Here is a 25,248-nt window from a genome sequence, read left to right as displayed (position 1 = left end):
GTTATTAGTCTCGGCCTGGCCTGTAGATCGGCAGGGGCGCCACCCCCAGACCCTCATCAGGGGAGGGCACAGACCCTTCTGTGCCAGCCCCTTTGATCTTCACCAGGTTGCTGCCCCTCCCACTTCCTCTCTTCACCCTGCAGACTCAGGTCGTGTGACCTCAGCTCTGTATAGAGAAGCGGACGGAATAGTGACCAGGGACCCCTGACCCCAGCTTCTGCCCTGGCTACCAGCGCGCGCGCGCGCACTCACACGCACACACACACACACACACACACACACGCACGGGAGGCTTGCTCACTCAGCGCCCACGGTGGGGGGAGGGGGTGGTGGTGGGTGGAGTGGGGGCCGGTGGGGCTGCTGGAAGCTCAGAAGTCCTCCTCAGACAGGTGGCTGCAGCTTCAGAATGTGGCAGCTTACAAGCCTCTTACTGTTCGTGACCGTCTGGGGAATTTCCAGCACACCAGCTCCTCCCGGTAAGGCCGTGCTCCCCTTCCCCGCTCCCTGGCACCCTCTTCATACCTTTCGCCACCTCCTCTGAGCCTCAGGGTGAGGTGAGATGAGCAGGGTGGACCTGACTGGGGGCAGAAGCAGCAGGGCACCCGGGGCCTGAGGACTGAGCTGGTGGCCGGGAGCCCCTGGGGGCACGCCCTTCCTCCTCCCCGGGGTGGGGTGGGGGTGGGGTGGTCACACAGTCCCCCCCGCTTTCCCTCTCCACTACTCACTCCCTCAACTGTAAACTCCAGGCCCAGCTGCCACCCATACCACCCCAGGGCAGCCTCTCCTCCTAAAATTCTCATCTGCTGCCCTGCCCCAGCTGCTCGCCTGGTCAGCCGAGAACCGCCTGGTCAGCCGAGAACCGGAGGCCAGAATGCAGGGGGAGGGGAGGCCTGTGGGGGAAGTGAGCTACCTGGGTTATTAGGTGGGCCATTCCCCCATCCCCTGGAGTCACAACAGGCTGTTTCTTACATTTCTGCCTCTTCTTGAGCAGCTGGTCTGCCTGGGGTGCCTTCCTCCCCACCCCCACCCCTGGTCCATGTGTCTCCTAAGGCTAGACTCAGTTCCAGCACATCTTCCTTCCCTGAGGATGCCCTTCCAGGCCACGGCATCCTGGAGCCTCTCTTCCACACTCCCCAGCTTGGTCCCTCCACCCCAGCTATCCCCCTGCATCCAAGGCAGACACCTTTCAGAACCTGGGGGATATGGTGGTGCTCCCTGGGTGGCAGCACTGCTGCTCAGGTGTTCCCACCCAAGGGGCAGGGCACGGGGAATTCATCATGGGGGGTGGGGGGGAGAGGGCAGGGAGGCTGCAGGGAGGCAGTCAAGACTGGGTGCCACAAGGGGTACTTGGAGGACAATGAGGCCCACTTAACTCTGCACTTGAACAATACCGAGAGCAGTGAAAGTTGCTCAGTAGCCTCAGACTCTTTGTGACCCCACGGACTATAACCTGCCAGGCTCCTCTGTCTGTGGAGTTCTCCAGAACACAATACTGGGGTAGGTTGCTTTTCCCTTCGCCAGGGATCTTCCTGACCCAGGAATGGGACCGGGGTCTCCTGCACTGCAGACGGGTTCTTTACCAGCTGAGCTACCAGGGAAGCCCAGTGATAGAAGTAGCACATGGCATTGGTCACTGGCTGCTCATTTCTGCGCCAGGCACTGTGCTACGTGTTTTACATGATTATCTCATCCTCAGTTTTTGATGAATAAACCAAAGTGAAGAGAGGTAAAGGCTGGCTCAAGGTCACATGGAGATTGGGTTGGGTTCCGAAGGTCTGCCTGTCTTAGCGCACGCACCCTGAATGGTCAGTGTCCTATCCTCAGATGACTTGTCACCTACTTCGGGAGAAGGAGGAGAGCAGAGGAGGAGGGGACCCAAGATGCAAACCTCCCCAGGGTCTCTCCCCAGTGGGGGCCCCTCATGGCAGTCCCCCCACCAAAGTCAGCTCCCCATCCCCATCCCAGACTCAGTGTTCTCCAGCAGCCAGCGTGCCCACCAAGTGCTGCGGATCCGCAAACGTGCCAACTCCTTCCTGGAGGAGCTGCGGCCCGGCAGCGTGGAGCGTGAGTGCTTAGAGGAGGTCTGTGATTTCGAGGAAGCTCGGGAGATTTTCCAAAACAAGGAAGACACAGTAAGGCCGCCCGACTGGGTGTAGAGCATGACGCTTAGGGGTGGGACCTGGAGGAGCAGCCCGGGGCCCTTGGGAGGGGGGCAGTGGACACCAGGCCCTTACACTCCCAGCTTGCCGGGGGGTGCAGCCGCGGAGTAAATAGCCTTAAGATCTTGGTCAGGGCACACAGGTCCAAGAAACAGAACTCTGCAATGAGCATGAAGAGTCTGGGGAAGCTTAGGGCTGGGATTCCCACTCAGTTCCACTGGAGGCAGTTCAGTCACAGTTCACCGACAACTGGCCACCACTGCCTCCCCTCTTCTCTCTCCCTGTGACCAAAAGGCCACCACCTCTGCTTCCACGCTGCACCTGCTCTTCGGGTGACCCAAGCCTCTGATGTCTCTGCACACACACTCACTCTGTGCCTCAGATTCTCCAGGAGTGAAATCTGGTTGCTCATGGGATCTAAGGAAAGGGTCTGTCCTCTTTGGCCCCCAGAGCTTCCTGGTGGAGACCCTGAGGTAGTAGGGTGCACTCGTTAAGAGAGGTAGCTTCCTGATAGAAGGCTCAGACCCCCTCCAGCTTCAAGAGCTCACTTTAGCTTCTAGGACCTGGGGGTTGTGCCACCACCTGGGGGCCCCTCAAGCTGTCTGTAGGCATGCCCTCCCATCCAGGGCTTTCAGGGCTGAAGGGGGAACTCTGGGTGGCTTCTTCTCTTGCCCTCCTCCACCACCTCCTTGACTAGATCCCCACGGACTCTTTCCTCAGATGGCCTCCTCTGCAGACGCCTAGATGGCTTTCTGCAGGCATGGCCTGGGCACATCACACCCACCTAACGGGTCTCCAGCAGTGGGGCTTGTGGCCTGGGCATCAAGCCCAGCATCATCAAGCCCATCTCAGGGAATGGTGGTCCCAGCCCAGCAGCAGAAGTGCCACCAGGACAGCAGAAGTGCCACCAGGACGGTGGTTCAGTCACTAAGTCATGTCCGACTCTTTCGATCCCATGAACTGTAGCCCGCCAGGCTCCTCTGTCCATGGGGTTTTCCAGGCAAGGATATTGGAGTGGGTTGCCATTTCCTTCTCCAGGGGATCTTCCTGACCCAGAGATCGTACCTGGGTCTCCTGAATTCCTGGCAGATTTTTTTTACCAACTGAGTCACCAGGGAAGCCCAAACCTGGTTACAAAAGCAGACTTCTTGAACTAGCAAGCTGTGTCTCACCTACAACATCCTGGGATCACTCAGCTCTGAGCACAACCGCTCAGGGAGACCAGACAGGTTGAGAAAGGAGGGAGGGGGCTGCAAAGAGACAGAGCAGGCAGTCGGGGGTGGGGGAGCTTCTGGGTCCCTTCTGCTGCAGTGGCTGCTTTGGTGGCAGCCAGCACCCAGAGCAAGCTTCCAGGGCACGGGGGTCAGGTATGGGATGTGAGGTGGAGATGGCCAGAGGCAAGGAGGAGCCTGGCATTTCTCAGAATACAGCTGCCTACCCGCCCCCAACCCCCGGCCCCGCTCCTCCCCGGCTGAGGGTCTTGACCCCTCCTTGTATGGGATAATCGCTCCCCTGCCCCTTTAGATGCTGCCCTGCTGGACCTGGGCCAGCCCGGGGAGGGATCCCAGGGGCTCCCCATTTACACAGGTGGGCTGATGGCCCCTGATGCCGCCCCTTCTCTCCGCAGGTGGCCTTCTGGTCCAAGTATAGCGGTGAGTGCGCTCCAGACCTCGGGCCGCCATACCTGTGCCCCTCGGGGGTCTCTGGGTCGCTGGGGGAACCGGGAGCGGGCCGGCGGCCCGGGTGACGCCCTCTTCACCCCTCGTCGCAGACGGGGACCAGTGCGAGCACCGGCCCTCAGGGAGCCCGTGCGAACTCCCATGCTGCGGACGCGGCAAGTGCATCGATGGTCTGGGCGGCTTCCGCTGCGACTGCGCGGAGGGCTGGGAGGGCCGCTTCTGCCTGCACGGTGAGGGGGCGGGGGCGGGGGCGGGGGCGGCGGGGCGGGGACCTCCCGGGCCCGGAGCCGGCCGGGCGCTTAGAGCCACCGCGCCCCGGTGGCGCCCTCCTCCGTGTCTGCCCAGAGGTGCGCTTCTCCAACTGCTCGGCGGACAACGGCGGCTGCGCGCACTACTGCAGGGAGGAGGAGGGCCGGCGCCACTGCAGCTGCGCGCCCGGCTACCGGCTGGAGGACGACCACCAGCTCTGCGAGGCCAAGGGTGAGCTCCCTCAATGGGGACCGCGCGGGATCCCCGGCCGGCGAGCGAGCCACCGGGCTGAGGCCTGGGCAAGGGAGATGGGAGAAGGAGCGCGTCCCCGACGGGTGTCGCGGGCGTCCTCCCCGCTCTTTCCTTCGCTTGCCCGCCTTTCTCCGGGCGCCACCGCTCACCCTGGGGACGCCCCCTGGGGCAGGAGCACAGAGGTAGCTCCTCGGCTGAGCGGATGTAGAGGGCACGCCTCCAGCACCCTCCACATCTATCGTGTGTGTGCTCAGTCGTGCCTGACTCTGCGACCCCATGGACTGTAGCCCACCAGGCTCCTCTGTCCCTGGAGTTTTCCAGGCAAGAATGCTGGAGCGAGTTGCTAGTCCCTTCTCCTGGGGATCTTCCCAACCCAGGCGTTGAACCGGAGTCTCTTGCGTCTCCTGCATGCGCAGGCAGATTCTTCACCAGCTGAGCCACCATCTTGGATGGCTTTATATCCCCCTTTACCTCTGGCTTCTCTGAAGAGAGAGAGCAACCTTGTTTTCTGTTTTCCTCTTTATACATTTTAATTTCTATCAGAGTTATATACTTACACAACACTCGGAGTTTGGCAACTCTTAACACGAATTTCAACAGGTTGTTCCTCAGTGTGGATCTTTCATTCACTGTGTAGCTCGTTTTTCATGTGGAAATTCACATCTTCCACTTCTAGGAACGTTTCTTTAGTCTTTTCCTTGATGGCTTGACCTTCCTGCGTTCTCTGTTCTCTGTTTCTGCATCTTCGAATCAGATCTCTTTCCCCTGGGCTGATTTTCCAGTTTTACGATCTTTCTATTTTCCATCTCTTTGATTCTGTGTTCTTCTTTCGGGGAACTTACCACGACTTATAGTCCAGTCCTTTTACTGAAAAAAAAAAACAAAACAAAAACACAGAAAATCTAACTTTTTCTTTTGAAGTAATTAGAGTCACAGGGAGTTTCAAAGAAACGCCTGGTGAGCCTGTTGGCCAGTGGGCTTTTCTGTGAGACCATCTGAAGGCTCAAGTCACTGACAGAACCCTGTTGCCCAGAGTCTTAGGTCTTTCGGCCATCTTCTGAGAGGAATCATCCGAACTCATGCGAGGGTGGTCCCAGCCTGGCTTGCAGCCCCTTGTGGGGGTGCAGGGGGGAGGAGCTGCATTTGCCGGGTCTGCAGATGTCTGCGTGACTTCCTCTGGTCAGCCTTGAGTGTCAGTCTTTCCTGTGGCATCTCCGTTGAGTCCTGAGCTCACAATCTCTGGTTCCCCCTCTTCAGAGAATACACCTAGGTTCTTCTGTGGGGGTCAGAGAGGAGAGTCAGGTCACTGATGAGGGGTCAAGACAGAAGCCTAGGGCTCTAGCAGTTTCTTTGACAAACTCTCAACACTCCTGCCATGCTACCCGCAGAGCTTCCTCAGTCACACATGGAGGCTTCCTGGGTATCTCTGGGGCTAAGCCGCCTGCTACTGCATCTCCTACTCCTGGCTGAGGTTTCGGCTTTCTCAGACAACCAAGTCAGCCACCATGTCCCTCAGCTTCTGGAATTTTGTTGCCGTTGTCTCATCTCCATTTTCTGTCACTGTCCAGTCTCCCTGCTGGTGGCTTCCCCTTGCTCCTGCCAGTCTGAATCTCTCAGCCCAGTGTGAAGGGCCCTGGCCTTGGTTCTGCTCTGTGCTCTCTCCTCCTGGCAGAGGACCTCACAACTGTGCTCAGAGCCACTCTGAGGCTCTCCAGGAGTGCCCACCTGTTCCTGCCCATAAGTTCTTACCTCTGTTAGGAGCTTGGTAACATCCCAGCATGAGACCTCACCACGCGTCCCAGGGATTACTCCCAACAGCCCTGGGGTGCGCTGAACCCCCAGAACTTGAACAAGCGGCCCCAAGGCCAGGCCACTGGGTAGAGATGCTGCTTGGCCTGACTCTTGCCATTAAGTGGCACTGTTTGTTAACTGGCTGACTGACCTGAGGGGCTGTGCAATTTGATAGAACTATGTGTCTAAGCATCATTTATCCTACAAGGCAGCAAATGAGGCTGCTGGCAGGAGGTGGACAGACATGGGGGGCAGTCTTGGGAGCAGTGCCTGGCAGGCACTCAGCTGCTTTCTCCTGCCTTCAGTGACGTTCCCTTGTGGGAGGCTAGGGAAGCGAACGGAGAAGAAACGCAAGACCTTGAAACGTGACACAAATCAAGTAGAGCAAAAAGACCAGCTGGGCCCACGGATTGTCAACGGGCAGGAGGCTGGATGGGGGGAGAGCCCCTGGCAGGTGAGAGGAGCGGCGGCAGCTCACCGTCTGGGTCAGGGGTCACTGAGCCCAGTCCCTGTTCTGGAGGCACCAGTGGGGAGGGCAGTGAGCCTTTGCTTGGGGTGGGGGAGGCAGTGCTAAGGGTAGAGGGTCCCAGGGAAAGACGGCGCTAACCTGATGAGAGAGGGGCAGTTGGGCAGGGTGGAGTGGGCGCGGGATCTGGGGTGGAGCAAGCAGGAAGAAGTATGGCTTTAAAAGCAGCTGGAGAGATAATGCTGTGCTGGTGGTGTTCCAGGCACCGGCCTGGCTGAGGGGAACAAGTGTTTGCATAGCAAAAGGCTAGGAGGGAGGGTTGACCCCTGAGTCCCTCTCCAGCTTCCCCATGGAGACTCACACTTACCTGATGTCTGACTCCCAGGCACTGGGGGTTAGGGTCCCCAGAGATCAATAACCTGGGGACTGGTAGGTCTTGGGGATCTCGCACCCCCAGGAGGGTCAGGATCCTAAACACACAGCAACCCAAAGGGATCAGAGCTGGGATGGCTGGTAGGACAGGGGTGGAGGAAACCTGGAGGGGGACCCCCAAGGCCTCCCAGGGGCCTCAAAGGCTACCCAGAGGACTCAAGGCCCAGCCTTAGCCATCAAGGCTAGGAAGAACTCTCTGCATGCTGCTGAGGGTGATTATAGGAACAGCATGGGCAAACGTGGGGAGACACCCTGGAACAGGCAAACTCTATCAAACGTGCAGAGGAGAAAGTGCCCAAAAGTCCATGCTTGTGTGACCAGGGAACCCAGGAAAGACCTACTTATGCAGCCAGTGCGTTGAGCTTGAGAACCATACCTAGGGCTGTGCCAAGACCCCGGAGGCCTGAGTGGAGCTGTCAGAAAGTTGTGTTGTGATGTCACTGCCCTCCCCCCCCACCTTCCAGGCAGTGCTGCTGGACTCCAAGAAGAAGCTGGTCTGTGGGGCAGTGCTAATCCACATCTCCTGGGTGCTAACGGTGGCCCACTGCTTGGAGAACCGCAAGAAGCTCATCGTCAGGCTCGGTGCGGGCTGGAAGCAGGCGGGAGGGTGGCTGGGTTTGGGGAGCCTGGTCTCTGGGGGGCTTGAACCCACGCAGAAGGCATCTGGTGGGAAGAGGGCTGTGTGCTCCCAGCCCGCCCCTCCCATGGTGGGATTTTAGACACCATGACACAGGCTCGGTTTGCACATAAGGGGTTCTCTTTGAATCTGGTGGCCAGGTGTTTACGTTTGTGTGTTTGCAAGTGAGGGGGTTACGCACATACTTGTGTCTTCACTCTCACTGTGTGGAGCAGGCTGTGTGTATGTATCTACAGCATCCTTGGGTGCAGAGACCCAGAAGGTATCCACAGGGCCTGGTCTCAGGGCCACGCTTCACACAGATTGACAGGGACCGACTGTGCCGTTGGGACCCTGGCATCTGCCACAGTAGCCAGTCGCTCTCCTGCAACAGCCCAGGGCTCCCCGAGCCTGGGCCCCACTCTATCAATTCCTGGGGGTGGGGCTCTCACTCCAACCATCATGCAAAAAGAAGGAAAAAGATATGTATTGAGAATGACTGACCAGACCCTCGCTCTCTGCCATTATGTCCAGCACAACCAAAGGCCAGTGGCCTCCCGTGGGGCTGGGCTTGGAATAAGAGCCCCACCCCCACTTACCAGGAGCCATCTGCTTTGCCTGAGAAGACCTTGTGTCTTGTGTGTGATCTAGATCTTTCTTCCCTGGTTAGAGCCTGTGTCTAGCTGGCCCTCCTTCTCTGGGTCCTGCTGTTCCTGCCCTGCCCCCACCTCAGCAGGCACCCCATTTTCTCTTTGAGATTCTGGTCTATGTCCCAGGTTTCCAGGAAGCTTCCCTGCTGACTGCCCACTGCTGGTCACTGCCCAAGCCTCACTGCTGCATCTCTGAGCCAGTCCTGAATTCAGACCAGTGTTTGCCCCTTTAGGATGGACACTCATGGGCTCTTAACTTTGATAGGGACCTGAGGGATAGCCCTGTGTCCCAGGGCCTGCCAGGGATGCATGGTCACCATTCCCACTGTGGACCCATTCCCTGCCATCCACGAGGGCCTGCAGGAGCAGGGCAGTCCTGCTAGCTTCATCAGGGCCCCTGGGGAAGGAAGTTTCCTCAGGCTCACTCTGACAGCCCCTCTGCCCTGCAGGAGAGTATGACATGCGGCGCTGGGAGAGCTGGGAGGTGGACCTGGACATCAAGGAGGTCATCATCCACCCTAATTATACGAAGAGCACGAGTGACAATGACATCGCCCTGCTGCGCCTGGCCCAGCCTGCCACTCTTTCGCAGACCATTGTGCCCATCTGCCTCCCAGATAGTGGCCTCTCTGAGCGCAAGCTCACCCAGGTCGGCCAGGAGACTGTGGTGACAGGCTGGGGCTACCGTGATGAGGTCAAGAAAAACCGCACCTTCGTCCTCAACTTCATCAAGGTCCCCGTGGTCCCGTACAATGCATGCGTCCACGCCATGGAAAACAAGATCTCTGAGAACATGCTGTGCGCCGGTATCCTCGGGGACTCGAGGGATGCCTGTGATGGCGACAGCGGGGGGCCTATGGTCGCCTTCTTCCGTGGCACCTGGTTCCTGGTGGGCCTGGTGAGCTGGGGCGAGGGCTGTGGGCGCCTCTACAACTATGGCGTTTACACCAAAGTCAGCCGTTACCTTGATTGGATCTATGGCCACATCAAAGCGGAGGAGGCCCCTCTTGAGAGCCACGTGCCTTAGCATCCCCCATCACTTGTGTCTGGACCCCAGAGGACATCCTTGGATAGGGGCTGGATTGTTGAATGGCAGATGTTGGACATTAAAAAGGGCTTGCTGCAAGCACACCAGCTACGGCTCTGTCTTTTCAACCTTTTTCTGGGCTGTTCTGGAGGGAAGTATTTTTGGAGTATCTCCTGCTTGCCCCACACTTTATGAACAGAGTCTTATTTAACTCCTACAGCACCTGTCTGGGGTAGGAAGGAGCGTATCTGAGGTTTGTGGCATCTGAAGCTGGTAACATGTAGGAGAGCTTGCTTAATGAAAAAGAATACAAAATGGGACTACAAAACTGAGAGCCCCTTCCAGGACTTTGGAAGGAGTTTGTGTGAATCAGGGGTCCTGATCCAGAGTAAACCCACCTCTGAAGGTAGAGATTGCAGCTCATATTGTAGGGGAAGAAACAGGTTCAGGAAGTTTTGCTTTGTGAAGCCAAGACCCAAACTAGGTCTGACTTCCATCTGGCTGTCCCCCTCTCTTCCTGCTGGCTATGGAGGCCAGCATTGGCCTGGTGTGATGAGGAGCCAGAGACCCAGAGGGGTTGGTTGAGTCCAGAATGAGCTCACACTATAAGTTGTGAAGCTGTTTAAGAACAGTGTCACACAATCAATAAAGAAGAAGCTCTGTCTTGACCTGGCCTTATAGGCGTACCTGAGTGAGACACAGAAGTAAGTTAGGATGCATCCAATGAAAAGGGATAGTGGTGAGATAAAGCCAAAAGAATTAGTCTAAAGTCATCAGATTAGTCTAACTCTATGTCTGCCTCAGGCAAGTCACTTCTGTTTTCTGGGCATTAGTAAAATGAAGATTAGATTGACAGTGGTGGTTCTCAACCTTCACTGTACTTTTGAATCCCCTAGGGGACTTTGAAAGACACATCCATCCAATTTCACCTGCAGAGATTCTGATTTAGATGATTTAGATGGGGAACTAAGACACTGATATTTTTAGAGCTCCTCAGGTCTCATTTTAATGTGTGACTAGGGTTGAAAGGCACTGACCAGATGGTCTTTAAAGACCTTACCTACTTGGGTAGGTGCCATGATCCTCAGGGCCAATGAATATAAAGAAAGTTCAGCACAGAGAGTTTCCTAGGGGTCCAGCGGTTAGGACTCAGCTTTCACTACAGTGGCCCAGGTTCATTCCCTGGTCAGGGAACTAAGATCCTGCAAGTCGTAGGGTACAGCCAAAAAAAGAAAAGAAAAGAAACAATAAAAACAAAAAACAGTACAGCACAGATCAGTCAACGGTACAAGAAAACTTGACTTATGATTACACCCCGCTTCTCAGGATCACAGCTGCTGCATACAGACCAGAAGGGACACCAGGACCCACTGAATTCTCTGTGTGAAACACAAGGAAAGAAGTGTGGTGGAGAAGGGGCCTGTAGGATTCATCTCCTTAGGACCCGGGGAAGGGTAGGTGGGACTGCTTGGGGGTAGGAGGATGCCTGGCCCGGGGCTGGAACCATCTGCTGATTAGTGCTTTAGGCAAGTGTTCCCAACACTCTCAGTGGGACATGACAGATTGGGAGAGTGACAGCATGAATTCCTAGGTGAGTCTCCTGTCAAGGTGGTTAACTAGCATGGTAGAGAGAACTGGCATCCCAGCCAGAGGTGACCTGCTGACCTGCTCGATAGTGAAACTGGTGAAAATTATTAAAACAAACATTTAAAGTTTCTAGAAATGGCCCTATGGGCAAACAAAGCAAAAACAAAATTGCAGCTTTTAAACCAGTATGAGTAAACTTGTTCTGTCCATAGAAAGCAAAGAAGGAAAATAAAAGTAAATGAGCAGCATGTAAAAATTAATGGTATTTCTACATGCTAATGGTGAACATGTGGAAACCAAAATTAAAGTCACAGTACCACTTTCAATCACTCTAAAGAAAATGAAGCTCTTAGATATTAATTTAACAAAACATGCACTGGATCTGTGTAATGATATTTACAAAGTGCTCATGAAAGAAATTAAAGAAGACTTAAATGCACGGAGAGGCAACAGAAGGCTCAGTACAGTGAAGATGTCAGTCTTCCCAAAGTTAAGCTATAGGTTTAACACAGTTCCTATAAAAATCTGAACAGTTTTTTTTGTAAACAAGCTTACTATTTCATGTGTGTGTGTGTGTGTGTGTGTGTGTGTGTGAATGGAAAATACCTTGAATAGCTAAAATACTTTATAAAAAGAAGAAAAAGTGAGAAGTCACTCTACCCAGTGCCATGGATGATAATCTAGCTACAGTGATTAAGATTGTGTGGTATTGGTGGAGGGAGAGGCACATAGATGAATGGAATGGAAGAGAATCCAGAAATAGACTCACATAGCCATGGCTGTCTGATTTCTCACAAAGGCACAAAAGCAATTTGTTAGAGGAAGGAGACCTTTGTCAACATGTGGTACTGGTACAATGGGGCACCCTTAGGCTAAAAAATAACCCCAATCTAAGTCTCACAGAAAAAATATACAAAAATTAATTCCGTATGGACTTAAATATAAAAACTGTAAAGTGAAACAAGAAGAAAGTATAGTTAATGAAAACTATGGAGTAAGATGGAAATAATAAAGATAATGTAACTGGGTTAAACTTACCAATTAGAAGAACTTTTTTTTTAACAAGAAAACTTTTTTTTTTTTCAGAATAAAAGATAAACCTGACAATATATTATTTACAGACAACATAAAATCAAAAAACACTGAAAGACTAAAAATAAAGAATGTTAGAAATTCTTCATTGATTTGAATGAAAAGAAAGCTAAGATAGTGATTTTAATAACTGATAAAATAGAAATCAATGAAAAATATCACAAACAAAAAGGATGGACATTAAATAATGATGAATCAATCATGTATAAATATATAATATGATAAAAAAATGTGCCTCTAACAATATAATCTCAAAATATATAACCCAATAATTGATAGAAGTGCAGGGAGAAATAAGCAATTGTACTTGGAAATTTCAACAAATTCTCTCAAAACCAAAAAATTAAACAGATTAAAAGTAAATGGATATATAGAAGATTTGGGCAATAAAATTAATAAGCTTTTTGGTTTTTTTAGCACACTAAGTTCAGTTCAGTTCAGTCACTCAGTCGTGTCCGACCCTTTGGGACTCCATGAACTGCAGCATGCCAGGCCTCCCTGTCTATTACCAAACCCCGGAGTTTACCCAAACTCATGTCCATTGAGTTGGTGATGCCATCCAACCATCTCATCCTCTGTCGTCCCCTTCTCCTCCTGCCCTCAATCTTTCCCAGCATCAGGGTCTTTTCAAATGAGTCAGCTCTTCGCATGAGGTGGCCAAAGTATTGGAGTTTCAGCTTCAGCATCAGTCCTTCCAATGAACACCCAGGACTGATCTTTAGGATGGACTGGTTGGATCTCCTTGCAGTCCACGGAAGGGACTCTTCTCCAACACCACAGTTCAAAAGCATTAATTCTTCAGCACTCAGCTTTCTTTATAGTCCAACTCTCAAATTCATGCACGACTACTGGAAAAACCATAGCCTTGACTAGACGCACCTTTGTTGACAAAGTAATGTCTCTGCTTTTTAATATGCTATCTAGGTTGGTCATAACTTTCCTTCCAAGGAGTAAGCGTCTTTTAATTTCATGGCTGCAATCACCATCTGCAGTGATTAGTACACTAAGAACATTCACAAAAATTTACTGGTCCATGAAGGAAGCCTCAATAAATTCCAGGGGTTCAGAATGATATAAAACATATCCTCTAGACAAAAGGCAATGAAAATAGAAATTAATAAAAAGTTTTAATTGATGCAGACCCTCTTTTTTTCTTGATGAGTCTGGCTAAAGATTTATTTATTTATTTTTTCATTTTTTTTTATTTTTTTTTATCTTTTATTTATCTTTTCAAAGGTTTAGCTTTTAGTTTCATTGATTTATTATTTTTCTAAGTCTCATTTATTTCTGCTTTGATCTTTTTTATTTCTTTCATTCTAGAAACTTTGGGGTTTTTTTTTTGTTGTTCTTCTTCTTTTCCTAGTTCCTTTAGGTGTAAGGTTAAGTTGCTCATTTGAGATTTTTCTTTTTTTACTGAGGTATGCTTGTATCACTATAAACTTCCCTCTTAGAATTGCTTTTGTTGCATCCCATAGATTGTGGAATTCCTTGATAGCTCAGTTGGTAAAGAATCTGCCTGCAATGCAGGAGACCCTGGTTCAATTCCTGGGTCAGGAAGATCTGCTGGAGAAGGTTTAGGTTACCCACTCCAGTATTCTTAGGCTTCCCTGGTGGCTCAGCTGGTAAAGAATCTGCCTGCAGTGTGGGACGCCTGGGTTTGATCCCTGGGTTGGGAAGATCCCCTGGAGAAAGGAAAGGCTACCCACTCCAGTATTTTGGCCTGGAGGATTCCATGGACTGTATAGTCTGTGGGGTTGCACAGAGTTGGGTACAACTGAGGAAACTTTATGTGGATAGATTTTGGATTATCTGACTTCAGGTATTTTAAAATTTCTTTTTTTTATTTTTTGAGTGATCCATTGGTGAGCATGTTGTTTAGTTTTCACATGTGTATATTTTTGCTTTTTTTTTTTAAATTGATTTTTAACCTCATAGCATCGTGGTTGGAAAATATACTTGGTATAATTGCAGTTTCCTTAAAGGCATTGAGACTTGTCTTGTGGCCTAGCATGTGATCTATCCTGGAGAATTTTCTATATGCACTTGAAAAAAATGTCTATTCTGCTTTTGAATGGAATTTTCTGTATATGGCTATTAAGTCCATCTGATCTAATATATTGGTTAAGGTCAATATTTTCTTACTGGTTTTCTGTCTAGATAATCTGTCCATTGCTATAAGTGGAGTATTAAAGTCCCCCACTGTGATTGTTTTACTGCCAAATTCTCTTTTTTGTATGTTAACATTTGCATTATATATTGAGGTGCTCCTAAGTTGAGGGCATATATATTTACAATTGTTATATCTTCTTCTTGGATTGACCCCTTGAGTATTACATAACGTTCTTTGTCTCATGTTACAGTCTGTGTTTTAAAGTCTATTTTGTGTCATGTAGCTATTCCTGAATGGACAAAAATTTAAGCCTCATCTATATGTTGTCTACAAGATACACTTCAGCTTTAAAGACATAACACAGATTGAAAGTGAAGGGATGGAAAGATATTCCATGCAAATGGAGACCAAAAAAACCTGGGGTAGCTTTACTATATTAGACAAAATGGACTTTTTTTTTTTTTGGCTGCACTTGCTTGGCTTGTGGGATCTTATTTCCTTGACCAGAGATTGAACCCATGGCCCTCTGCAGTGAAAGCGTTGAGTCATAACCACTGGACCACCAGGGAATTCCCAACAAAATAGACTTTTAAGACAAAAGCTGTAATAAGAGGTTTAAAAGGTAATTACATAGTGGTAAAGGGGCCAATCCAACAAGAGGATATAACATTTATAAGGATTTCTGCACCAACACTGGATGTTCTAAATATATAAAGCAAATATTAACAGACCAAAAGAGAGAAAAAGACAGCAATAAAATAATAGTAGGGAACTTTAATACCACACTTTCATTAAAGTAATAGATGCTCTGGACAGAAAGTCAATAAGAAAACATTGACCTTAAATGACACATTAGACAAGATGAACTTAACAGATACTTGCAGAATATTCCATGCAAAAGCAATAGAAAACACATTTTCCCCCTAGTGTACAAGTGAACATTCTCCAGGATAGATCATATGTTAGGCCACAAAACAAGTCCTAATAAATTCAAGAAGATTTAAATCATACCAAGCAGATTTTCCAACCACAATGATATGACACTTGAAGTTAATTTGAAGAGGAAAACTAATTCATAATTATGTGGTGATTAAACAACATGCCAGTGAACAACCAGTGGGTTAAATAAATCAAAAGAGAAAGCAAAAACTACCTTGAAAAAAATGAAAATGGAAATAAAACATCAAAACTGTGGGATGCAGCTTCTAAGTGGAAGTTCATAACTAATTTTATATATTAAGGAACAAGAAAAAGAAAATCAAACAAAGCCCACTACTAGTAGTAGTAGCCCTTCTACTACTTCCTTAGTAGAAGGAAGGGAAGAAAATAACAAAGATCAGAGTAGAAATAACTGAAATAGATACTAAAAAGATAATAGAAAAGATCAATGAAACTAAAAGCTGTTTTTTATCTCTAATTGACTAATTTATTTTAATTGAAGGTTTATTACAATATTGTACTGGTTTTTGCCATACATTGACATGAGTCAGCCACGGTTGTACATGTGTCCCCCATCCTGTACCCCCCTCCCACTGCCCTCCCCATCCCATCCCTCAGGGTTGTCCCAGTGCACTGGCTTTGAGTGCCCTGTTTCATGCATTGAACTTGGATGGTCATCTATTTCACATATGGTAATATACATGTTTCAGTGCTGTTCTCTCAAATCATCCTGCCCTCACCTCTCCCACAGAGTCCAAAAGTCTGTTCTTTATATCTGTGTCTCTTTTGCTGTCTTGCATATAGGGTCATCATTACCATCTCTCTAAATTCCATATATATGCATTAATATACTGTATTAGTGTTTTTCTTTCTGACTTACTTCACTCTGTATAATAGGCTCCAGTTTCATCCACCTCATTAGAACTGATTCAAATACATTCTTTTAAATAGCTGAGTAATATTCCATTGTGTATATGTACCACAGCTTTCTTATCCATTCATCTGCTGATGGACATCTAGGTTGCTTCCATATCCTAGCTATTGTAAATAGTGCTACAATGAACATTGGGGTACATGTATCTCTTTCAGTTCTGGTTTCCTTGGTGTTTATGCCCAGGAGTGGGATTGCTGAATCATATGGCAGTTCTATTTCCAGTTTTTTAAGGAATATCCACACCGTTCTCCATAGTGGCTGTACTTGTTTGCATTCCCACCAACAGTGTAAGAGGGTTCCCTTTTCTCTGCACCCTCCCCAGCATTTATTGTTTGTAGACTTTTTGATAGCAGCCATTTTGACCAGCGTGAAATGGTACCTTATTGTAGTTTTGATTTGCATTTCTCTGATAATGACTGATGTTGAGCATTTTTTCATGTGTTTGTTAGCCATCTTCTTTTGAGAAATGTCTGTTTAGTTCTCTGGCCCATTTTTTTAATTGGGTCATTCATTTTTCTCGTATTGAGCTGCATGAGTTGCTTGTATATTTTTGAGATTAATTCTTTGTCAGTTGCTTCATTTGCTATTATTCTCTCCCATCCTGAAGGCTGTCTTTTCACCTTGCTTATAGTTTCCTTTGCTGTGCAAAAGCTTTTAAGTTTAATTAGGTCCCATTTGTTTAATTTTGCTTGTATTTCCATTACTCTGGGAGGTGGGTCATAGGTCCTGCTGTGATTTATGTCAGAGGATGTTCTGCCTATCTATTTCTCTAGAAGTTTTGTAGTTTCTGGTCTTACATTTAGCTCTTTAATCCATTTTGAATTTATTTTCGTGTATGGTGTTAGAAACTAATGTTCTAGTTTCATTGTTTTACAGGTGGTTGACCAGTTTTCCCAGCACCACTTGTTAAAGAGATTGTCTTTTCTCCATTATATGTTCTTGCCTCCTTGGTCAAAGATAAGGTGTCCATAGGTGCATGGATTCATCTTGGGCTTTCTGTTTTGTTCCATTGATCTATATTTCTGTCTTTGCACCAGTACCATACTGTCTTGATGACTGTAGCTTTGTAGTATAGTCTAAAGTCAGGCAGGTTGATTCCTCCAGTTCCATTCTTCTTTCTCAAGGTTGCTTTGGTTTTTTGAGTTTTTTTGTATTTCCATACAGATTGTGAAATTATTTGTTCTAGTTCTGTGAAAAATACCACTGGTAGCTTGATAGGGATTGCATTGAATCTATAGATTGCTTTGGTTAGTATACTCATTTTCACTATATTGATTCTTCTAATCCATGAACATGGTATATTTCTCCATCTATTTGTGTCATCTTTGATTTCTTTCATCAGTGTTTTATAATTTTCTATATATAGGTCTTTTGTTTCTTTAGGTAGATTTATTCCTAGGTATTTTATTCTTTTCTTTGCACTGGTGAATGGAATTGTTTCCTTAATTTCTGTTTTCTCATTGTTAGTGTATAGGAATGCAAGGGATTTCTGTGTGTTAATTTTTTATCCTGCAACTTTGCTATATTCATTGATTAGCTCTAGTAATTTTTTGGTGGTGTCTTTAGGGTTTGCTATGTAGAGGGTCATGTCATCTGCAAACAGTGAGAGTTTTACTTCTTTTCCAATCTGGATTCCTTTTATTTCTTTTTCTTCTTTGATTGCTGTGGCTAAAACTTCCAAAACTATGTTGAATAGTAGTGGTGAGAATGGGCACCCTTGTCTTGTTCCTGATTTTAGGGGAAATGCTTTCAATTTTTCACCATTGAGGATAATATTTGCTGTGGGTTTATCATATATGGCTTTTATTATGTTGAGGTATGTTCCTTCAATGCCTGCTTTCTGGTGAGTTTTTATCATAAATGGGTATTGAATTTTGTCAAAGGCTTTTTCTGCATCTATTGAGATAATCATACGGTTTTTATCTTTCAGTTTGTTAATGTGGTGTATTACATTGATTGATTTGCAAATATTGAAGAATCTTTGCATCCCTGGGATAAAGCCCACTTGGTCACGGTGTATGATTTTTTTAATATGTTGTTGGATTCTGTTTACTAGAATTTTGTTAAGGAATTTTGCATCTATGTTCACCAGTGATATTGGCCTGTAGTTTTTGTGTGTGTGCGTGTGGCACCTTTGTCTGGTTTTGGTATTAGGGTGATGGTGGTCTCATAGAATGAGTTTGGCAGTTTACCTTCCTCTGCAATTTTCTGGAAGAGTTTGAGTAAGATAGGTGTTAGCTCTTCTCTAAATTTTTAGTAGAATTCACCCGTGAAGCCATCTGGTCCTCAGCTTTTGTTTGTTGGAAGATTTTTTTTTTATTACAGTTTTGATTTTCGTGCTTGTGATGGGTTTGTTAAGATTTTTTATTTCTTCCTGGTTCAGTTTGGGAAGGTTATACTTTTCTAAGAATTTGTCCATTTCTTCCAAGTTGTCCATTTTATTGTCATATTGTTGCTGATCATAGTCTCTTATGAACCTTTGTATTTCTGTGTTGTCTGTTGTGATTTCTCCATTTTCATTTCTAATTATTTTTTATTTGATTCATCTCCATTTTTTTCTTGATGAGTCTGCCTAATGGTTTGTCTATTTTATTTATCTTCTTGAAGAGCCAGTAAAAGCTGGTTTTCTAAAAGATAAATTTGACAGACCTTAGTTGACTGCCCAAGAAGAGAGAGGATACAAATAAATAAAATTAGAAATTAAAGAAAAGATGTTACAACTGCTACCATAAAAATACAAAGGGGCAGTCTCGACCGAGCCTCTGGCCGGGATGCCCCGGAGCTCGAGGTCCGGACACTGTTCGTCAGTGGGCTCCCTGTGGATATTAAACCCAGAGAACTCTACCTGCTCTTCAGGCCATTCAAAGGGTATGAAGGGTCCCTGATAAAGCTCACATCAAGACAGCCTGTTGGTTTTGTGATCTTTGACAGCCGGGCAGGAGCAGAAGCAGCCAAGAACGCATTGAATGGTATTCACTTTGATCCTGAGAACCCGCAGACCCTGAGGCTAGAGTTTGCCAAAGCCAACACCAAGATGGCCAAGAACAAGCTAATGGCTACACCAAATCCCACCAATGCTCACCCTGCCCTTGGAGCACACTTCATCGCACGGGACCCCTATGACCTGATGGGGGCTGCTCTGATCCCCGCATCCCCAGAGGCCTGGGCCCCCTACCCTCTGTACACTACGGAGCTGACCCCAGCCATCTCACATACTGCGTTCACCTACCCAGCCGCCACTGCTGCTGCCGCCGCCCTGCATGCTCAGGTGCGCTGGTACCCTTCCTCTGACACCACCCAGCCAGGATGGAAATATCGGCAGTTCTGTTAGTTCTTCAGTAAGTGCTGGCTCTGAGACCAGGACAGAGAGCCTCCCAGAGCCCGGCCTCCTGCAGGGCCACGGCTCCTCTGCCCAAGTCCTGGGGGCTCGCTGGTGCTCACCCGACCTGAGCTTGCACCGGGGGCACTCTGGCTGGTTCTCCCCACTCCCCCAACCCTGCCACCCCCTACCCTCCACCTGGCAGCCTCCTTGCAAGGGGGTGGGCCTGGGTCCTGCTCCAGTCTCCCCCTCTGCTCACAGCCCCGTCTCTCCCCCCTCCCTCCAGGTCTTGTCACCACAGCTCGAGGCCCCGGGGGGGAGGAAGCCGCCCTTAGCGCCCCCTGTCCCCAGGTGGCCCTGCAGAGCTGCTGCTGCTGCCCTCCAAAGACTGTGAATTTTAAGCCTGACTCAGTGGACTGTTTTGCTTCCTCTCTTCCTCTTCAGCCCTGCCCTGTCCCGCAGCCCCACTCCAAGGCCTCACAGCTGGATTCAGGGGCCTTCTCGCTGGGACCCCCCAGGCCCAGCGGGGAGGCCTCCCTGGGGGACTGAGCAAGGCCCGGCCTCCAGTCCAAATCTGCTTCCGTAGCCCCACCTCAAAGACATGAGGCGTTTAATTCTGCACGTTTTCCGGCATGAATTAAGACACTTAAACTTGTGTATATGTGAGTGTACAGTTTGTTCTCACATTGGGTCACCATGACAACAAGGCCTGGCCACTAACAGCTCATCATTCCAGGTCCCTCTCCCCACACCCCTGCCCTGCACCACCCGGCTTCAGTGAGGACCAAGCCCCGCAGCCAGTTCCGCCCGGCGGCTGGCACCCCACCACCACCACCACCACCACCCAACTCACTTCCAGGCTGAACAGGAAGGACCACCCAGCCAAGACAGAACATTTTCTTGGTCATTTCAAATCAGGGTCCTCTGTTTTCTCCTCCTCAGATGGGCGAACAACCATTAAGAAAATCCTTTCTCTGCCCCTTTTGCTTACCTCTCCCCGGCACACCCCACCCCTGCCATGGCTCCTCATTCTTTCCAAACTTTGAAACCAACCAAAAAAGTGAAAGTATTTTTGTACCCTGTGTAACAAAATATTTATGCAACATAAAGGATTTTTTCGTGTGTGTGTGCAATTAATTATTGAAGAGACCTTGTCCGCCTTGTCAGATAAGTTTAACGTTTTCATTTGAGGCATGAAGAAGAAAAGGGTTTCCGTTCTCCAGCAGTGAGCCTTAGCGTCAGCCATTAGTTTAAGAAAAATGAAGGAAAAACTGTGCAATTTTTTGTTTCATGAGCACATTAGTGCTTCGCCTTTGGCCGCGGCCGCGGCCATCTTGCCGTTTTCAGACTTGGGAGACGAGGTGGCTGTTGTAATTGCTGAGCCTGTGAGAATGTGAAACTGGATAATATATGAAACGCAAAATAAAAGAAATCATCCAAAGTAAAAAAAAAAAATACAAAGGGGCATAACACATTACTGTGAACAGTTATTCCATAACAAACAGGACAACTCATAGAAGTGGATTAATTCCTAGAAACATATAAACTACTAAGACTGACTGATGAAGAAATATTAATAGAAAATATGAATAGGCCAATTACTTGTAAGGAGATTGAATTGTAATCAACACTCACCCAACAAAGAGAAGTCCAAGACTAAATGACTTCTAAGTTATCTCTATCAAACACTCAAAGACAAGTGAATACAAATCCATCTGAAATTCATATAAAAGACTGAAAAGAACTTTTCCAAACTCATTGCATGAGGTCAGCATTACCCTAACACCAAAACCAGCCAATGACACCACAAGAGAAGACAGTTACAGACAAATATCCTTGATGAACATGGATCCAAAAACCTCAATAAAATATCAGCAAACTGAATTCAGTAATACATTAAAAGGAGCATACACCATTACCAAGTGGGATTTAATACTAGGTTGTAAGAATGGTTTAACATCTACAAATCAATCAATGTTTTAACAAAATGAAGGATAAATGATTATCTTAATAGATGCAGAGAAAGCATTTGACAAAATTTGATATCTATTTATGATAAAAACTCTCAGGTGTGCTTCAACATAATAAAGGTCACATGTAACAAGTCTGCAGCTAATGTCATACTTGGGTGAAAATCTGAAAGCTTTTTGTTTAGACTTGGAGCAACACAAGGATACCCACTTTCATCACTTCTATTCAACATAGCATTGGACGTCCTAGTCAGAGCAATTAGGCAAGAGAAAGAAACAAAGTGTATCCAAATTGGAAAGGAAAAATTATAAATGTTACTATTTGTAGATGACATGATATTATATATGGAAAACCTTAAAAACGTTACCAAATAAAATTGTTAAAACTAATCAACAAATTCAATAAAGTTGCAGACTAGAAAATTAGCATAATTGTCTGTTGCAGTTATATACACTATGCTAAACTATCAGAAAGAGAAATTAAGAAAACAATCCTATTTACAGTATATCAAAAGAGTATTTCTTAGGAATAAATTTAACCCAGAAGGCTTCCCTGGTGGCTCAGACAGTAAAGAATCTGCCTGCAATGCAGGAGACCTGGGTTTGATCCCTGGGTTGGGAAGATCCCCTGGAGGAGGGCATGGCAACCCACTCCAGTATTCCTGCCTGGAGAATCCCCATTGACAGAGGTGCCCGGCAGGCTACAGCCCATGGGGTCTCAAAGAGTCAGACACAACTGAGCGACTAAGCACAGCACAGGAGGTGAAAGACCTATACATTGAAAACTATAAGACACTGATGAAAGAAATTAAAGACACAAGTAAATGAAAAGATACTCTGAGCTAGCTCATGAATTAGAAGAATTAATATTGTTAAAATGTTCATACTACTCAAAGCAATCTACAGATTCCTATCAAAGTGAAATTCCTATCAAAATTCCAATAGGAATTTCACAGAAATTTTTCACAGATGTTTTTCATAGGAAAAAAAAAAAAAAGCTCCTAAAATTCATATGGAACAACAAAAGAACCCAAACAATTCAAAGCAATCTTGAGGAAAAAAACAAACCTGGAGGCATCATACTTCCTGATTTTAACTATACAGAATTGGCATAAAAACAGACACAGAGATCAGTGAAAGCAGAAAAGTTCGGTTTTCCAGTGGAAGCTGGCCAGGCAGAGAGCCCCATGCTGGGGCTGCTGGGGTGAGGGGTTGGGGTGCTGCCTCCTGAGGAGCTCTCCTCCCAAATTCACCTGGAAGGACAGATGGGAAACTGCTAACTAAACTGAGCCAAGAGGACCAGAATGACCTGGGAGGAGGTGGTGGGTGGTGGCAGGAGCTGGTAGGTTAAGTTCCAGGAACAGGCAGGCCAAGTCTCAGGGGAGGCCAAGGGAGGCTGGGCAGTGAGATGGGCCCCAGGGCTGTCCTGGGGTAGACTATAGGTCAGGGTGACAATGGCTGGTCTGAACACCTTCACTACAGCTGACTGTGTGATGGAAATCTCACAGAAGCCAGAGGGGCGAACTGTTGACTCTCCCCATTTTGATGAGGTGGAAGGAGGCTCGAGGGGGATGCCTAAGTTGTCCTACTGGGGGAGTCCAGCTGGGGGTGTGCCTGGCTCCAAAGTCCCTGCTCCCTCTAAGTGACATGGAGCCAGGTCGCAGGGGAAAGAGGAGTCATTTGTGGTTGGGCAGTGGCAGGACCTGGGTTCTGTCAATATTTGGGATGGTTCAATCATTAACCAACTCAGCCTTCTTTTTTGGCAGGCTCTCCTCAGGCAGCTGCTGGGCCAGACCTGGCCCTGGCTGTAGCCCTTGGGGACTGCAGCCCCGAGTCCCATCCTGCCTGCCTGCTGGGGGCTCCGTGGGGCTTCAACAGGATTGGACATGGAGGAGCAGGCAGGTGAGAGCACCCTCTGATCAGGAAATTCTTCCCATGATAGGTGGTTCCCTACCTTGTCCCTACCCACAGGGCTACAGTGTTGATTTAGGGGCTAAATAAACATGTGATTAGGGTGCTAAATCAGTTGGGGAAATGAGTTTGAAAAGACCCTCTCAAGTGAAAAAAAAAGTCTTCGAAAGTAGTTGTCGTAGGAAAGTCAGAATTTTGACAGATTTTACTACACTTATTTTGTGGTTTAGTATTATTTTATTTTAAATTACAAATGTGGGGAAAGAAAGCACATCAGAATCTTTCTAGTGCTATGCTCACCTTGACCTGTGCTAACGGCCAAGGCCTGTTCTGTGTGTTCAGTCGTGTCCAGCTTTGCAACCCTATGGACTGTAGCCCGCCAGGCTCCTCTGTTCCTGGGATTGCCCAGGCAAGAATACTGGAGTGGGTTGCTGTTTCCTTCTCCAAGGACCTAGGGATCAAAACCGCATCTCTTATAACTCCTGCACTGGTAGGTGGATTCTTTACCACTAGCACCACCTGGGAAGCCCAAGGACTATTCTAGGCCCTTCATATGCACTGTTTGATTTAACCCCTATAAGCCATTCTAAAAGACATATGCACTCCTATTTTACCTATCTCAGGAAACTGAGGCCCAGAGAAGTGAAATTACTTTTGAAATGCACAGTGAGTATGGAGAGAATGAGGATCTGCCCCCAAGTTTTCTGACTTCAAGCGAGGACTTTTCAGGTAATGTCAGTCCTGGAGAGCCCTCAGCAGAATAAGGAACTGGGGAAGGGTGCAGAGGGCAGGTGGGGCTCCACATACAAAGGCTGGAGCTCAGTGGGACCAGCCCTGGGAGGGCAGGGTCCTGATGGTTGACATGTCCCTGCTGTGTGGTCTCCATAGATGGAGTTCTGATTCTATCACAAAGTGAGGTGTAGGAGACAGAGTCAACAGATCTCCTGAGATAAGGCATGTGAGCTGGAACTAGATAGTAGTAACTGGGTTGTAACAAGCCTAACGGCTCCTGTTTTGTTTGGGGGCCAGTCATTTCACCCCACTGGGCCACTGCAGTCATCAGCTGTCCCTAATTTGAAAGGCAAGAAAACACAGATCACATTGCAAGTTGGTGGTAGAGCTAGGTCTGAAATCCAGGACCCTGGTTTTTAGCCCATGTTCTTCCCCCTGCACCTGCTCAGTTTGTTGTTGTTTAGTCATTAAGCCATGTCCAACTCCTTGCAACCACACAGACTGCAGCATGCTAGGCTTCCTTGTCCTTCACTATCTCCTGAAATTTGCTCAGACTCATGTCCATTGAGTTGGTGATGCCATCCAACCATTAAGCCATGTCCAACTCCTTGCAACCACACAGACTGCAGCATGCTAGGCTTCCTTGTCCTTCACTATCTCCTGAAATTTGCTCAGACTCATGTCCATTGAGTTGGTGATGCCATCCAACCATCTCATCCTCTGTCGTCCCCTTCTCCTCCTGCCCTCAATCCTTCCCAGCATCAGGGTCTTTTCCAGTGAGTTGGCTCTTTGCGTCACAGGTGACCAAAGTATTGGAGCTTCAGTGTCAGCATCAGTCCTTCCAATGAATAATCAGGGTTGATTTCTTTTAGAATTGACTGGTTTGATCTCCTTGCAGTCCAAGTGACTCTCAAGAGTCTTCTCCAGCACCACAACTTGAAAGCATCAGTTGTTCAGCACTCAGCCTTCTTTATGGTCCAACTCTCACATTCATACATGACTATTGGAAAAACCATAGCTTTGCTGTATGGACCTTTATTGGCAAAGCGATGCCTCTGCTTTTTAATATGCTGTCTAGGTTTGTCATAGCATTTTTTTCCAAGGAGCAAACATCTTTTAATTTCACGGCTGCAGTCACCGTCTGCAGTGATTTTGAGCCCAAGAAAATGAAATCTGCCACTGTTTCCACTTTTTCCCTAGCTATTTGCCATGAAGTGATGGGACCAGATGCCATGATCTTAGTTTTCTGAATGCTGAGTTTTAAGTCAACTTTTTCACTCTCCTCTTTCACCCTCATCAAGAGGCTCTTTAGTTCCTCTTCACTTTCTGTCAA

General features: G+C 47.7%; 2 protein-coding genes across 2 annotated transcripts; both read left to right on the top strand.

Moving 5' to 3' along the window:
* Positions 1 to 389: 389 nt before the first annotated feature.
* On the top strand, positions 390 to 9,441 carry PROC (protein C, inactivator of coagulation factors Va and VIIIa). Its single transcript, XM_061135245.1, has 8 exons — positions 390 to 476; positions 1,966 to 2,132; positions 3,787 to 3,811; positions 3,931 to 4,068; positions 4,184 to 4,318; positions 6,436 to 6,584; positions 7,493 to 7,610; positions 8,744 to 9,441. Exons 1-8 carry the CDS (start codon positions 407 to 409, stop codon positions 9,319 to 9,321), a joined length of 1,380 nt encoding a protein of 459 aa, XP_060991228.1. The 5' UTR covers positions 390 to 406; the 3' UTR covers positions 9,322 to 9,441.
* A 2,307-nt stretch (positions 9,442 to 11,748) lies between these two features.
* Positions 11,749 to 19,907, top strand: LOC133050749 (RNA-binding protein with multiple splicing 2-like). The gene is made up of 3 exons (XM_061135002.1): positions 11,749 to 11,753; positions 18,726 to 19,321; positions 19,747 to 19,907. Exons 1-2 carry the CDS (start codon positions 11,749 to 11,751, stop codon positions 19,312 to 19,314), a joined length of 594 nt encoding a protein of 197 aa, XP_060990985.1. The 3' UTR covers positions 19,315 to 19,321; positions 19,747 to 19,907.
* The last annotated feature ends 5,341 nt before the right edge of the window (positions 19,908 to 25,248 follow it).

The sequence above is a fragment of the Dama dama genome, chromosome 33 (genome assembly GCF_033118175.1).
Source record: "Dama dama isolate Ldn47 chromosome 33, ASM3311817v1, whole genome shotgun sequence".
In the NCBI taxonomy this organism is placed as follows: Eukaryota; Metazoa; Chordata; class Mammalia; order Artiodactyla; family Cervidae; genus Dama; species Dama dama.
This window is presented reverse-complemented; position numbering and strand designations above follow the sequence as displayed.

What these genes read in the sequence shown, in the direction of transcription:
- PROC (XM_061135245.1), top strand. Translation starts at nt 407, where the DNA reads ATGTGGCAGCTTACAAGCCTCTTACTGTTCGTGACCGTCTGGGGAATT. An exon ending in CCAGCTCTGCGAGGCCAAGG is followed by an intron (nt 4,319 to 6,435) that starts GTGAGCTCCCTC and finishes TCCTGCCTTCAG; the next exon opens with TGACGTTCCCTTGTGGGAGG. An exon ending in GGGGGGAGAGCCCCTGGCAG is followed by an intron (nt 6,585 to 7,492) that starts GTGAGAGGAGCG and finishes CCCACCTTCCAG; the next exon opens with GCAGTGCTGCTGGACTCCAA.